Source organism: Triticum urartu, chromosome 4 (assembly GCF_003073215.2).
Source record: "Triticum urartu cultivar G1812 chromosome 4, Tu2.1, whole genome shotgun sequence".
NCBI lineage: Eukaryota > Viridiplantae > Streptophyta > Magnoliopsida > Poales > Poaceae > Triticum > Triticum urartu.
In genome coordinates this window covers 492,380,176-492,394,242 of record NC_053025.1, presented here as the reverse complement: position 1 = coordinate 492,394,242, position 14,067 = coordinate 492,380,176, and the positions used below count along the sequence as shown (strand labels likewise).

General features: G+C 44.0%; 1 protein-coding gene across 1 annotated transcript; it reads left to right on the top strand.

Moving 5' to 3' along the window:
• The first annotated feature begins 10,289 nt into the window (after positions 1–10,289).
• LOC125552231 (flagellar attachment zone protein 1) lies at positions 10,290–13,817 on the top strand. Its single transcript, XM_048715718.1, has 15 exons — positions 10,290–10,479; positions 10,613–10,697; positions 10,802–10,824; positions 10,988–11,062; positions 11,144–11,197; positions 11,296–11,373; positions 11,465–11,533; positions 11,597–11,749; positions 11,850–12,018; positions 12,276–12,316; positions 12,674–12,763; positions 12,843–12,947; positions 13,042–13,206; positions 13,321–13,430; positions 13,516–13,817. Exons 1-15 carry the CDS (start codon positions 10,444–10,446, stop codon positions 13,589–13,591), a joined length of 1,329 nt encoding a protein of 442 aa, XP_048571675.1. The 5' UTR covers positions 10,290–10,443; the 3' UTR covers positions 13,592–13,817.
• The last annotated feature ends 250 nt before the right edge of the window (positions 13,818–14,067 follow it).

Below are 14,067 nucleotides of genomic sequence, written 5' to 3'. Positions count from 1 at the left end.
AAGTGAGAACATTTTCTTTTATATCGAGGTGTTGAGTTGAGATTGTAATCAATTGAGAGTGAATAAAGTTAGCATCGTTGGTACTGATATGGATTTTATGAGTTGTTACTCTATGAAGAAGGATTTTGACCATTTTGAGGATATGAGAAATATGGTCTATGGAAGATTTGTGCATTTAAAGGGTGGTAGTACCCTATAAGAACCCTTGACCCCTGGAAAAGATAAGGATACTCCACTGAGTGGATTTCGGACAAAATGAATACGAGTTTTGTCTCGATATGTATAATACCCCAAGAGTATGTGGGATGAAGTTGGAGACCGTCAATTGTTTGGACCAAATGTGATCAAGGAGTCAGAAGAGAATGTTAAGTTGATTCGAGATAGACTGAAGGTAGCTCAGTCCAGGCATAGGAGTTATGTAGACTCAAAAACTCAAGGAGGTAGTCTATGAAATTGGAGACAGAGCATGTCTTCATGTGTCCCCTCTGCGAGGAGTTAAGCACTTTGGAGTTAAAGGAAAGCTATCCCCGAGATTTGTAGGATCATACCGAGTTTTGGAGCGTATGGGAGAAGTGGCCAACAAGTTGGAGTCACCCAAACGACTGTCAGGAGTTCATGATGTGTTTCATGTTTCCAGGTTGAAGAAGTGTCATGCAGAGATGGCCGACATTCCCCTGTGAGGACGCTTGACCATGGAAAGGATAATGATATTCCATGAAGTGGATTTTGGACAAAATAAGTATGAGCTTTGTCTCGATATGTGGGGTATCCCAAGAGTATGGATGGATGAAGTATTATTGGATATAAAGGAGGTAGAATGTTGGTAATATGGAGCAATTGTAACTCCACGATGAGTTTGAGTAATCACGTCTTGGTTTGGTGCCAATAGAAGGAAGAGAGACAGTACAATTGGATGGATTTAAGTATGCTATGAAGTTGGATGTTGGAATAAAGATCAGTTGCCCCGATGATGAGTTCAAGGTTTGCAAGTGATGAGATGGCCATAACCCACATGCCCCAGGACCTGCCAAGAAGCAAGCACATTCTTGCTGAACGAAAAACCCTGGAAGAGGATATGCCTTTATCAATAGATGATATTATAAGAGTTTACGCAAACCTGAGAGTTGTGAAGGAACGATAGATGATCGTTGGGCTTGCAGAATCAATGGATTTATCCGAACTTGGTTCGTTGACAAGAGAAATTCTGCAATGCTTGTGAGGATGACCGAGTGTTAGAATGCGAGATTCACTAAACCGTATACAGGGTAATGATTTGGGTGCGGGATGGATTGATCACCATACCGACTTACTCTTATTATTCGCCTTGCTATATGGGATGGTAAATCTGAGAGACTTACCTATAGTAGAGATATGACGACCAAAACCTTGTATAAGCCTTAGAATGGTATAGCAATTTTCCCTTGTACAAGGCAGTTGTGCCCACCGTAGGTTATACGGTGAGGATCAACCCAGACCCATTTCCTGCAGGAGAAACCATAAATTGTTGACCACCATGAGATATCGAAAGTTGTTTAGCATTGGCGCCAGACCCGTCAGCTAAGAAGACCCAGTCTCGAAATAACCTTACCAAGATGAAAGGACAGAAGAATTGAGGAAAAGGTTATGCCGCTACCGGAAGAGCCAGAGAAGGAATTATACTGAAGATCTGAGAAGACCGGCCCTGTCAAGAATAAGGATGGAGGACATGAGTATTGATGGGGCCATAACAATGTTTCTAAGGGTGGTAGCACCCCAGACCCCCTGTGTTAATCGATGGATTTTGAGAAGACCCCAAACCTAACCTATCTCTTTCTAGCCTCTCCGAATCTTGAGGACGAGATTCATTTTAAGGGTGGTAGGTTTGTAACATCCCAAAATTCTAAATTTTGGAATGTTATATTAAATAGATAGATTTGATTGATTGTTGATTGTTGTGTGATTGATTGAGTGAAATTCGAAACTTTTTGAAAGTTAAATGAGCGGGAATAAAAGGACTTTCCCAAAACTTTCATTTTTGCATTTATGATCTTCATGAATTCAAATTATTTTCAAACACAAAACCCTAGAGAGAAGATGACATGATTTCTTCCATTTAAATAAATGAAAAGGTTGTTTGAAAAATATTTGAATTCCATTTGGAATAATTTTTTTCAATTCAGAAACTTTATGCAACTCAACGATTTTCACGAGAGAAGATAAAATGACTTCTTCAAATTATGAAATATGAGTTGGGAGTTTAAAAGATCAAATTTAAAGTCCTTTTTGAATATATTTTCAATTTGGAGTTATTTGAGTTTTAATTCAAATTATTTTTCTCCAAAAATAAAATACATGGAAAATAGGGTAACATGATTCCCTACAATATAAAATTGGAGAGAAATAAATTTGAATTCATTTTGGTATTTTTTTTAAATGATTTTTATGGGATTTTAGTAGGGCAGTAGCACTCTGTGAATTATTTGAAATTGTCTGGATTTTATTTTACTCTAGAAAAATGTTCATGTTGTAGGAAATATTTTGCTGAAAATTTTGATATATTATATGCCTAAGTAATATTTTTATTTGTTTTATTTTTTTGTCTGGGAAAATGTTTTTTTTAAGAAAAAAGAAAAATATTTTCTCCGCTGACTGGGCCGGCCCAGCCGAAGCCAGGCCAAGGCCCAACGCGCCACCGCCTTCATCCCCGACCCCGTGCGCAACCCGGACTCACCGGAGTCCGAGCGCCGCCCGCCTCCGGCCGCCCCCTTCCCCAAGCTGGCGTCGCCCCGACCCCGCATTTAAAAGGCCAAGGCCCCGGGCCCTTCCTCTCTGCTCGCGCCGCCTCGCCTCCTCTCGCTTCGCGCCGCCGCCCTCGCAGATCATCACCGCCACCGCTTGCTCCAGCCGCCGCCGCCGCAAGCGAGCTTCTCACCGCCGCACAGCACCCCGTCGCCTCGTGCTGCCGCCGCTGCTGGCTCCGCTGCCCCGCGCCGCCTTCCTGCGCTGCGTAGCCACCGCCCCACCCCGCCGTCGCCGCAGATCTCGACGGAGATCGCCGGAAACCGCCGCCGCTGGTTTTTTGGCGCAAACCGCCCTGAACCGCCCTAGCCGGTATAACCGCTATAAAACCCTCCCCGGGTTTTCTTTAGTTCAGTTTTCTTTTAAGAACGGTTTTTTTGGTTTTGTTAACCGCTATAAAACCCTCACCCGTTTAGATCTGTAGCGAACAGTTTTCGTTCTTTAGCGTTCGATAGCGAATGTTCGTTCGATAGGATTTTTTTCTTTTTATTTTAGTTTTCGGCCAGGGACCTATTCGTGATAAATTTCTTCATAGATTAGTCCCTGTACTTCAAACGACCACATCTTTTTACCCGTTTATCCAAATTCAACGAAACCAACGCCCACGTCTTCGTTATGATCTCCTCTATCCAGTAAAACAACTTGAACATGCTTTTGAAAAATTAAAATATAATTTTATATAGATTTGAATTTGAATCTTCTTTTGATCGTAACTTGAGTTCCGTAACTCCGTTTGAGTTGATTCTTTTTGCAAAGCGAAGCTCTTGACCTAAACGTTCTGATAAGGCCAAATTCACATAATTTTGGTACTGTTAGAAATTGTTTTATGTTGCAAGAGTTATTTTCTTGGTTTTGATGTTTTCCGAAGTGTCTTCTTCGTTCTTTCTGACTTTTTGAGTGGTTGCTTATGTGTGGTTACTATTGCTTGCTTACGATAGATTGACCGGAGTGTGACGAGTAGAACTATCAAGAGTTTTGAGTGCGAATCATCTTCATCAACATTGCAGGCAAGTTCACACGTTGATCATATCCCTTTCATACCCAGTTTTTATGCATTAGTTTCACCCTCAAACATTGCATGAGTAGGATTGATAACATGTGGGTATTGGGAAGTACTTGATGAGGTAGGAACCTATTGCCCTGCATTCAAACCTTTGGAGTTACTATACGTTATGCTTATAATACCATGCTATGCTCGTAGACGTGGATTGGGTTTGAGTGTATTCATGACAGATGTGAGATTGTTATTTAATGGTTTACTTAAGGTGGCAACTTTAACACACTTCTGGGTGGATTGAGGCACCTGGGTATTCCAGCGATTGCCTGTTTTTCTTTATGGACTGCCACCCAGGCTCAAAGGGATCATGAGATTATTCATACTAGAAACTTCCGTGTGCAGCCACAAGCTACTATGGGCTTTAGCATAGTTGACTAAGTTGTGCGAACTCTTACAGTGGTAGACTAGCAGATGTAGGGGGGTGTAGGTTGGTACTGTCTACCCGATCGTAAGGTGCTAGCGCTTCTGAAAGACTATGTCTCGGTCATCCGTTTCTCAAACATCATGTAGTGCGAGAATCCCAACGAAGGAGATCGAGTCTTGTGGGGAAAAGTGCGCAAACCTCTGCAGAGTGTATAAACTAATCATGATTAGCCGTGTCCCCGGTTATGGACATCTTGAGTATCTAGTGCTTGGATTATCATGTGAATCTCATCATGTGACTTTAATTAATTTTGGTTGGGTTTTAATGATGAGGTTTAATTGGGATTGAGAGGGTGTCTACACTCTCAATGTTTAACAACCACCATGTTAGTTAAAAAAATATTCCTTTGCAGTAGGGAAAAATTGGCTTTTCGTAAAAACACATAACCATAGAGCTTTTCCACCAGCCATATATGCATGTTGTGATAGCCATTGTTCATCATTTCTCTATGGTGTGAATTTGCCAGTACATTCAATGTACTGACCCTTGTGGCTGCAATGTCTCATGTTGCAGGAATCTTACGACGAGTAAGTGATACGTTAGGGTTACGATTTCTACACTCAACTTTGCCGTTGGTGTCGATGGGAATCCCCAACCTTGTTGCTTCCGCTATTTGGATTGAGGTAATAGTATTTTATGTTACTTTATACATGTGATTTACCTCTGTTATAAATCCTCGAATACTGTGTGTGTCAGCATACCGATCCAGGGATGACACTTAAGCACAGAGACTTGACTGTTTGAGGTCGGGTCGCTACAGTAATGCACATCAATATGAGCCTTGCAAGCAATGTGACTAATGAGTTAGTTACGAGATGATGCATCACAGAACGAGTAAAGAGACTTGCTGGTGTCAAGATTGAACTAGGTATGAAGATACCGACGATCGAATCTCGGGCAAGTAACATACCGATGACAAAGGGAACAATGCATATTGTTATGTGGTTTGACCGATAAAGATATTCGTAGAATATGTAGGAGCCAATATGAGCATCCAGGTTCCGCTATTGGTTATTGACCGGAGATGAGTCTCGGTCATGTCTACATAGTTCTCGAACCCGTAGGGTCCGCACGCTTAACGTTCGATGATGATTTGTATTATGAGTTATGTAATTTGATGAGTGAAGTTTGTTCGGAGTCCCGGATGAGATCACGGACATGACAAGGAGTCTTGAAATGCTCGAGACATAAAGATTGATATATTGGACGATGTTATTCGGACACCGGATGAGTTCCGAGAGGTACCGGGTAACTATCGGAGGGCCGGAGGGTTACTGGAACCCCTCAGGGGAACTAATGGGCCTTCATGGGCCTTAGTGGGGAGAGAGAAGGGCTACAAGGGCCTGGCCACACCCCCTCCCCCCTTGGCAGTCTGAATTGGACTAGGGGAAGGGGGTGGCGCCCCCTTTCCTTCCCTTCCCCCTCTCCCTTCCTCCTTTCCCCTTCCACCAAGTGGAATCCTACTAGGACTTGGAGTCCTAGTAGGACTCCTCTCCTTGGCGCACCCTAAAGGGGCCGGCTGGCCTCCCCCTCTCCTCCTTTATATACGGGGGCATGGGGGCACCCTAGAAGACACAAGATCAATTGTCTTAGTCGTGTGCGGTGCCCCCCTCCACAGTTACACACCTCGGTCATATCGTCGTAGTTCTTAGGTGAAGCCCTGCGTTCGGTAACTTCATCATCACCATCACCACGCCGTCATGCTAACGGAACTCTCACTAGTCCTCAACTAGATCAAGAGCTCGAGGGACGTCATCGAGGTAAACGTGTGCTGAACACGGAGGTGCCGTACGTTCGGTTCTAGGATCGGTTAAATCGCGAAGACGTTCGACTACATCAACCTCGTTGCTAAACGCTTCCGCTTTTGGTCTACGAGGGTACGTGAACACACTCTCCCCTCTCATTTATATTCATCTCCTAGATAGATCTTGCGTGACCGTAGGTAAATTTTTTGAAATACTACCTAACCCAACACATAAAAGTATTCAATCCAATAAAATGAAATCTCAAAGGGAAAACTCAATTCATCACAAGATAGAGAGGGGAAAACACCATATGATCCGACTATAATAACAAAGCCCGTGATACATCAAGATTGTGACATCTCAAGAACACGAGAGAGAGAGAGAGATTAAACACATGGCTAGTTAGCTACTGGTACAAACCCTCAGCCCCGAGGGTGGACTACTCCCTCCTCACCGTGGTGGCAGCCGGGATGATGAAGATGACCGCCGGAGATGAGTCCCCCCTCCCGCAGGGTGCCGGAAAGGGTCTAGATTGGTTTTTGGTGGCTACAGAGCCTTGCGGCGGCGGAATTTCTGATCTAGGTTAACCCCGAAGGTTTTCAGAATATATGGGAATTTATAGTGCAAAGAAGGGGTACGGGAGGCCACCAAGGTGGGCACAACCCACTTGGGCGCGCCCTGGTGGGTTGTGCCCCCTCGGGGCACCCCCCAGGTGTAGCTCTGGCCCATTGGAAGTGTTCTGGTCCATAAAAAATTCTCAAAAAGTTTCGCGGTGTTTGGACTCCATTTGATATTGATTTTCTGCGATGTAAAAAACAAGCAAAAAACAGCAACTGGCCCTTGGCACTGGGTCAATAGGTTAGTCCCAAAAAATGATATAAAGTTGCTATAAAATGATTGTAAAACATCCCAGAATGATAATATATTAGCATGAATACTTCATAAATTATAGATACGTTGGAGACGTATCAGTGGGCGCCATTGTGAGATGATATGCGGATGAGGTGGTGTCAGGAGGTGGGTTGAAAACCCCGCCTCGATTGTGACCATGACCAACGATGGCGGTGGCTATGGCCGTCGCTTACCTTCTTGGAAGCATTGTTGTACCGCTGTTGCATCCCTCCAGCACGGATGGTTGTAGCTCCAGGGCAAACCCTTGATCTTGTTAGATCGGACGATGACGGTGCCTTGGTGCCGTTTCCCCCTTGGGGGTTTCGTCGTTGCAGTTGGGTATTGGGAGCCGGACCAGTGGAAGACGGTGGTGTTGGCGTCGAGACTTCTGTGGAAACAATGATGGGGCGAGCAACGTCGAAGACGTGGTTATGGATGAGGTGGTTGGCTCTTCTCCGGCATGTCCGTGGGATTGCCTCGGTTGGTTTGTTGCCGTGAAGTCAAAGCTATGGTGGCGGGGCCCAGGTGGTATACGATGACATGCAACACATGGTCCATTCGATGATCTTCTACGACGCCAGTCGTGCCTAGTTCTCCTTTGTGGTTCTCCGTCAGAGTCGGAGTTGCGCTATCTGGTAGGCGGGGTCTGGCGTGGACCTTCATGCATCTCCACACTGCCTCTTCAGTGTGGTTGGGTCGACGATCGCCTACAGCGAAGTTAGAGTCTTTTGCTCAGGGTTTGGCTAGGGATGGCGATGATGCCTGTAGGGGAGGAGTGATGATGATGCTCCTGTGTGTTGTCTCGATAAGACCCTGTTTGGAGTGGTGTGCATGAGGCACCTTGTGTGCCGCTCAACGGTTGTGATGATTTTCTACCGGTTCTCCATAATTAACCGGGCAATTTGGTTTTTGCTCAATTTTTCTCAATTAACCGAGCAACTCTTTTTTCCTAATGAATGCAGGATAACTGCCATTTTGAAACACACACAAAAAACAAATAGGCTTTCATTCAGCTCGTTATAGTGCAATTTACACCACGAAGAAAGATACGGGTTCTGGTAAATACAGACGAACAATCGACACACAAAAAGATGGTCTAGAGCCTGCATACCCTTAAACAGGCTCCACTGTCCAGGCTCCCAGGAAACATGAAAAAAAACATGCAGATAACTAAACATGCCCTTGATGCGGGTTTTGATGTGGACACGCTTGAGGGAACGGTTGGAGCAGTCATCCGAGACCATCATGGAACGTTCATTGCAACTGCAAATGAAAAGATTGATCTTTGCTTTGACTCATTCACGGCGGAGGCAGTTGGAGTGAGGTTTGGAATGAACCTGGCAGTACAGTTGGATGCAGTAAGATCGAGGTCAACTACGATAGTGTGAAGGTTGTTGCTGTCCTAATCGATGATTACTCTTCTTCAGTAGCTTCTGCTATCTTTAGTGACTGTTATTTTGTATCGCTTGATTTTACTCATGTCATCTATTATTATTGTAATAGAGAAAGAAATCAAGTAGCTCATGAACTGGCTGGGATGGTTAATTTTTCTTTTTAAAACTAGCACATATGCCCGTGCGTTGCAAAGGGAAAGAAAATTACGGTTATGTGCAATCACAATGGTTCATAGTGAATACACTATGAAGAAACGCTAGTTGTCCCACCTATATATTCAAAGAAACGCTGATTGTCCCATTCACCTAAACATCCAACAGTGCTACCGACGGTAGGGAGGCGCACATTGAGGTCTAGAAGAAATACATCACAGCCGCACAATCACAAAAGGAACCACAGCGTAGTTGGGAGTTCTTTTTTGGAGCGTGGTTGACAGTTACACGTAAGGTCATCGTTGCCTATTAGACGCCCAGACCACGGGCAGTCATCTGGACACTGTCGGCTAGCCATGCCTCGCTTGATGCAAGGCGGTCTTTTGCCCCGTACAACATGAAATATCCATGCATCAGTTTCTTGGTATAATTTGAATTTTCATCCACACACAGGCCCAGCGAAACAACTGGAGGAACCCGTCAAGCGAAGGCCCAACCCAGCAACGTGGAAGCTCAATCTTGCGTGGGCTTCGACTTCGCCTAGGCTCGTTAACCAACGTCACAAATAACATAATCTATAAAAAAATATAACTTCACTTTAGAACGCATCATATTGTCTGGTTGGGTGGCAACCCCTAGGTTGTCTCTCGTGTAGGTCGTGTGTTCAACTCCTAGCTGTGGCCATTATTTTTTAGTCTTCAGCAGACTCCCGGTTTTCAGGCGAAGGCCCAACTCAGCAACGTGGAAGCTCAATCTTGCGTGGGCTTCGACTTTGCCTGGGTTCTTTAACCAGCGTCACAGATAACAAAATCTATAAAAAAAATATAACTTCACTTTAGAACGCATCATGTTGTCTGGTTAGGTAGCAATTCCTAAGATGTCTCTCGTGTAGGTCGTATGTTCAACTCCTAGCTGTGACGATTATTTTTTAGTCTTCAGCAGACTCCCGGTTTCGTTCGTACATCTGTTTCCTTTATTTGCACAAATATATGTTCCTCCATCGGATGGACAAAACTAAAAAATAGCCTACGTAGAAATTTTCAAGACGGGACGAAACAAAGTAGAGCCAAAACTAAAAATACCTATTCCCTTTAATAGTAGGTCTAGATAGATATCTAGATGGACATCGTTCCGAATGTGGTTATTTCTCTTTTTGTAAGCGATGTTATGATTCTTATAAATGAATAAAGGAGAGATAATTGTCAAAAAAAAGTTTCATATGTCGTGATTTCCAGAGTTGGCACGCATGCAATGACCACATCGTCTCCGTCTATGGCGTCGCTGCTGCTGCCGCATCTTGTGCCTTTTTTTTCTTTTCCGAGCGTAGGATGGGTTGTCTTTTTTTTTTGAGACAATTCACGAAGCCTTTATTACATCGTCATCATAGTTACATGGACAAAAGAAAGGTTTCCGAGGTGGCCTAATCAGATACGGCGGCCCGTCCCTATCTTTAGAGCATGCTTCGCTAAATTGTGAACCTCGACATTTAAACTTCTAAACTCATGAACAAAATTATATAAAGTAAAACTATGAGAGTGTTGTATAATCTCATGTATGATTGCACCGTAAGCTGTCCTATTAGTCTGCTTGATATCATCGATCACGACCTTGCAGTCCGAGGCCATCAGAATGGACTGAAGTTGTAAATCATCCGTCAGCGCCATTGATTCTCTTATCGCCAAAGCCACTAGAGTCGGTGGGTCGGTGATGGTTGCGAAGCCCGTAGTTGATGCACCCAGGGTTGTCGTTTGCACAGAAGGAGAAGGACGCGGTAGCCTCAATCTTGGCCCATCAAAGCAAGAGGCCTACAAGCGCGGGTGCTTTTGATGAGCCCATCGCTGACCAGCCCACGACACGAGCTTCGGTTGGTTGCCTCGTCGTGTCTCCCGTTCCCCCACCTCTCCAACCGCGGCAATTGCAGAACCGGAGGAGCTCCGGGTTCCTCCGAAATCCGCCGAATCCTCCCGAGCTCCCGCGCCGGCCGATCCATTGCTCGCCGCGATGGAGTCTCAGCACGCCTCCAGGGGCCGCCGCACCGTACGCCTCCGGCCTCCCCCCGTTTTTAACTTTCTTTCCTTTTTTGGAGGCGGGCAGCGGCTCAGATCCGCGCCTCGCTTCGCCCGTCAGCTTCTGATGTCCGAGGCTCCGATCTCTGTTGCGTGTGTGGCAGCTGGAGGAGATCCGGCAGAAGAGGGCGGCCGAGAGGATGCAGCAGCAAACGCCCGCCGCGACCGCGTCCCACGGCGACCCTCACGGTTGGTCCATCCTTCTCTCTATCTGTCTGCCAGAACAATTCCTTTGCTATCTTTGCTTAATCCGGTGCTAATCCTGCCTTTGAAACATTTCCGATGATCTGCAGGGAACCAAAGAGCCGCGGCAGAGGTTAGTTTTTCAGTTTCCTCCTGTATCCAAGAGCTGGGACATGTTTGCTACGCCATTTGTCTGCATTGGGGCATTGAAAAAAAATGCTTTTTGTTGCAAATGTGTAGCAACCCTGTTGTTTATAGATTGTAACTAAGGCCTTTTTTTTCGTCTGAAATGGTAGCTCCTTGCACGAGTTCAACAACTTGAAAATGGGAACTTGGAATTGGAGAGGGAAAACCAAATGCTGATGTCCAAGGTATCTTTGTCTGTGATATGGCGTATTGCATAGTTATTTGTGGAATAGCAAGTCCTAACACACACGGCATGCGTCCCGCAGTTTGCCGAGAAGGAAGTCGAAAAGGATTCCCTGGTTAACCGATTGAATGACCTCGTGAGTTACATCTTGTCTAGCCAGTACTGGTAGCACATCTTAGTGCATCTCAGTTTACATGCACCTAAGCGGTTTGTTGCCTGATTTGTGACTTGCAGGAGAAAAATGTAGTGCCCTCGTTGAAAAAGGCTCTAAATGACATTTCATTGGAGAAAGACGCTGCAGTTGTCGCTAAGGTATTCAACACTTGTTTTGTAGGAATATTTGTGCAATATTCTGCTAACTGTGCATGCATGCCTCATCATTTCTTCCTGGTATGATAATTAGGAGGATGCTCTAGCGCAACTAAGGAGCATGAAGAAGCGGTTGAGAGAGGCAGAAGAGGAGCAGTACAGGGTATGTCTAAAGTTTGTGCCTTCTTAGCATTACAGTCAGCATGCTCATGTTGCAACTCAACAGGCAGAAGAAGACTCTGCATCCTTGAGAGCGCAGCTCAATACCCTGCAGCAGCAAGTAATGAGCAACTCTTACAGTGGATATGCAGTGGGAACATCAAGTGAGCAAACTCTTGCCATGGAAAAGGAGATACAGGATTTACAAGCTCAGCTAAAGGTAGGTTGTTTATGCCTTCCACTTTAGCGCTGTACTTGCTTCCATTCTCGTATGGTCTATCTAAAAAATCTTTGATATCTAAAAAAAATGGCAAACACAGCAAGAGTCACTGCTAAGGCAACAGGAGCAGCAAAAACTAGCTGAAGAGACCCTACTGAGGCAGCAAGATCAGCAAAGGCTAGCTGAAGAACAATCCCGTACCACTTCTCTTGCAGCTGAAAAGCGAGAGATGGAAGAGAAAATTGCTGCATTAACAAAGAAATCTTCAGGTGTGGATGAAAATTATTTCGTGGGTATTATATCATATCTAACTGAGGAAGTAGAAAAATTTAAGCAAACATGTAACTCTATTCTCCAGATGTTGCTGTAGGTGTTTTCTGCCATGCTTTATGGTTTTGTAGTCATTTAGTGTTGAAACATTCCATATTTTTTGATATATAGACATATAGTTACATGCTAAGGTACTTACTACCATGTTGCAAAATTATGCACCTACTTGCTGAAATAAGTTTTCCCTTCCATGCAGAAGAGGCTTCTGAATTTGCTGCACGCAAGGCATTTTCAATGGTAACACATCTAACAAACTTTAGTTCGTTAATTTCATCAGAAAGTAAGCTTCTTACAGTATAGACCATTAGACTGCATAGGCACATGTTTAGGCATGGTGCTATGGCCATTCACAGTAAGACCATACAGTTATGCCCAGATTGATCAAGAGCTTTGGAGGTATGTATGGCTGGTATCAGATCATGTGGTACCTGGTGATTGAGCACCTTTAGTTCTGAAGGCATAGTTAAAAGTCAAAAATTGCAGTGGTGACTAGAATAGTCACACGCACATGTAGTATTGTAGGTTCATAGTACTCTTGTAGCTGAACTCAGCTCTTAAAACAATCTGTACTGATCGCTTTTTTCGTTATGGCAGCAAGATAGGGAAAAACTTGAAAACCAGTTGCATGATATGGCTTTGATGGTTGAGAGGTTAGAGGGCAGCCGCCAAAAGCTGCTGATGGAGGTGTTTGGCTTTGCCTTCCTTTTATTTTTGCTAAAGTAAGTTTCCTAAACGGTGACTAATTTCTTTATGTGTTCAACAGATTGATTCCCAGTCATTAGAAATAGAGAATCTGTTTGAGGAGAACTTGGTCTTGTCAACTTCATATCAAGAAGCTATGTCTGTTACGATGCAATGGGAGAACCAGGTGTGCTGTTCGTATTCAGTTTGTGCATGGAGTATGCTAAAAATCTTTGTTACGAAATCTGCATCTTGCCTACTGACTTCATCTAAACTTGCAGGTTAAAGATTGTCTGAAGCAAAATGAAGAGCTTCGTCTCCACTTAGAGAAGCTAAGAATTGAGCAAGCTAACCTGTTGAAAACAAACAATACTAGTGTCCAGCTAGATGGCCAAAGTGAGACCAGCATCCCACCAGAACTGGTCACAGAGAATCTTTCTCTAAAGGTTAATAACTGAAACTGGTGAAAACGTTTTTTGTTGTTTGGGTGATGACCAACTTGTGGTCAAATCCAGTTAATATCATGTCCTCAATTTACAGTAGCTTCCTGCCACATGTAGGATGAACTTGTGAAAGAACAGAGCAGATCTGAGGGATTATCGGCAGAGATAATGAAACTTTCAGCTCAGCTTAGAAAGGCGGTCCAAGCACAGAATAACCTGACACGCTTGTAAGTCTGCTACCATTTTCTTATATTTTCCTTAGTCGACCCCATTTTGTGTTGGTAAAATCAAACTGTTTCATCTCTTGTGCAGATATAGACCTGTATTAAAGGACATCGAGGGTAATCTGATGAAAATGAAACAAGAAACTTATGCGACAATTCTATGATTTTGCTGAGGCATGAGTGCAAACCTCAGCGAGGACACCACTTGCACCACAAATTGATCGGTGTTTTTTTTTATGTGTCTGCCTACCTTCATTAGGCAGTTCTTAATTTGTAGAGTTCGATCAACATTGTTGTACATGTGTGGTACTGATGTATCTATCGTTTATGCTGATGTATTTTGTAAACTGGCTGAAATGATGAAAGGAAAAATCAGTATACCATTTGTTAGCCTGTGGACATTTATTTAGCTTGCGCTGGATCACTTGTGTTTGCCTCGTGCCTACACAAACATGTGACTACAAAATTAGTTTGCCTCGTGCCTAACTTTGCACCTTAAAATAAAGGGCAAAATAGTCAGGATGTGATTTCATGATATTGTAGATGATTATCATTTCATGATATTAAGCAGCATTACAATGCATTTGCAGTAACTGTGCCAGATCATGAGTGAATGGGGATCTGAATAGGATACCGCTAT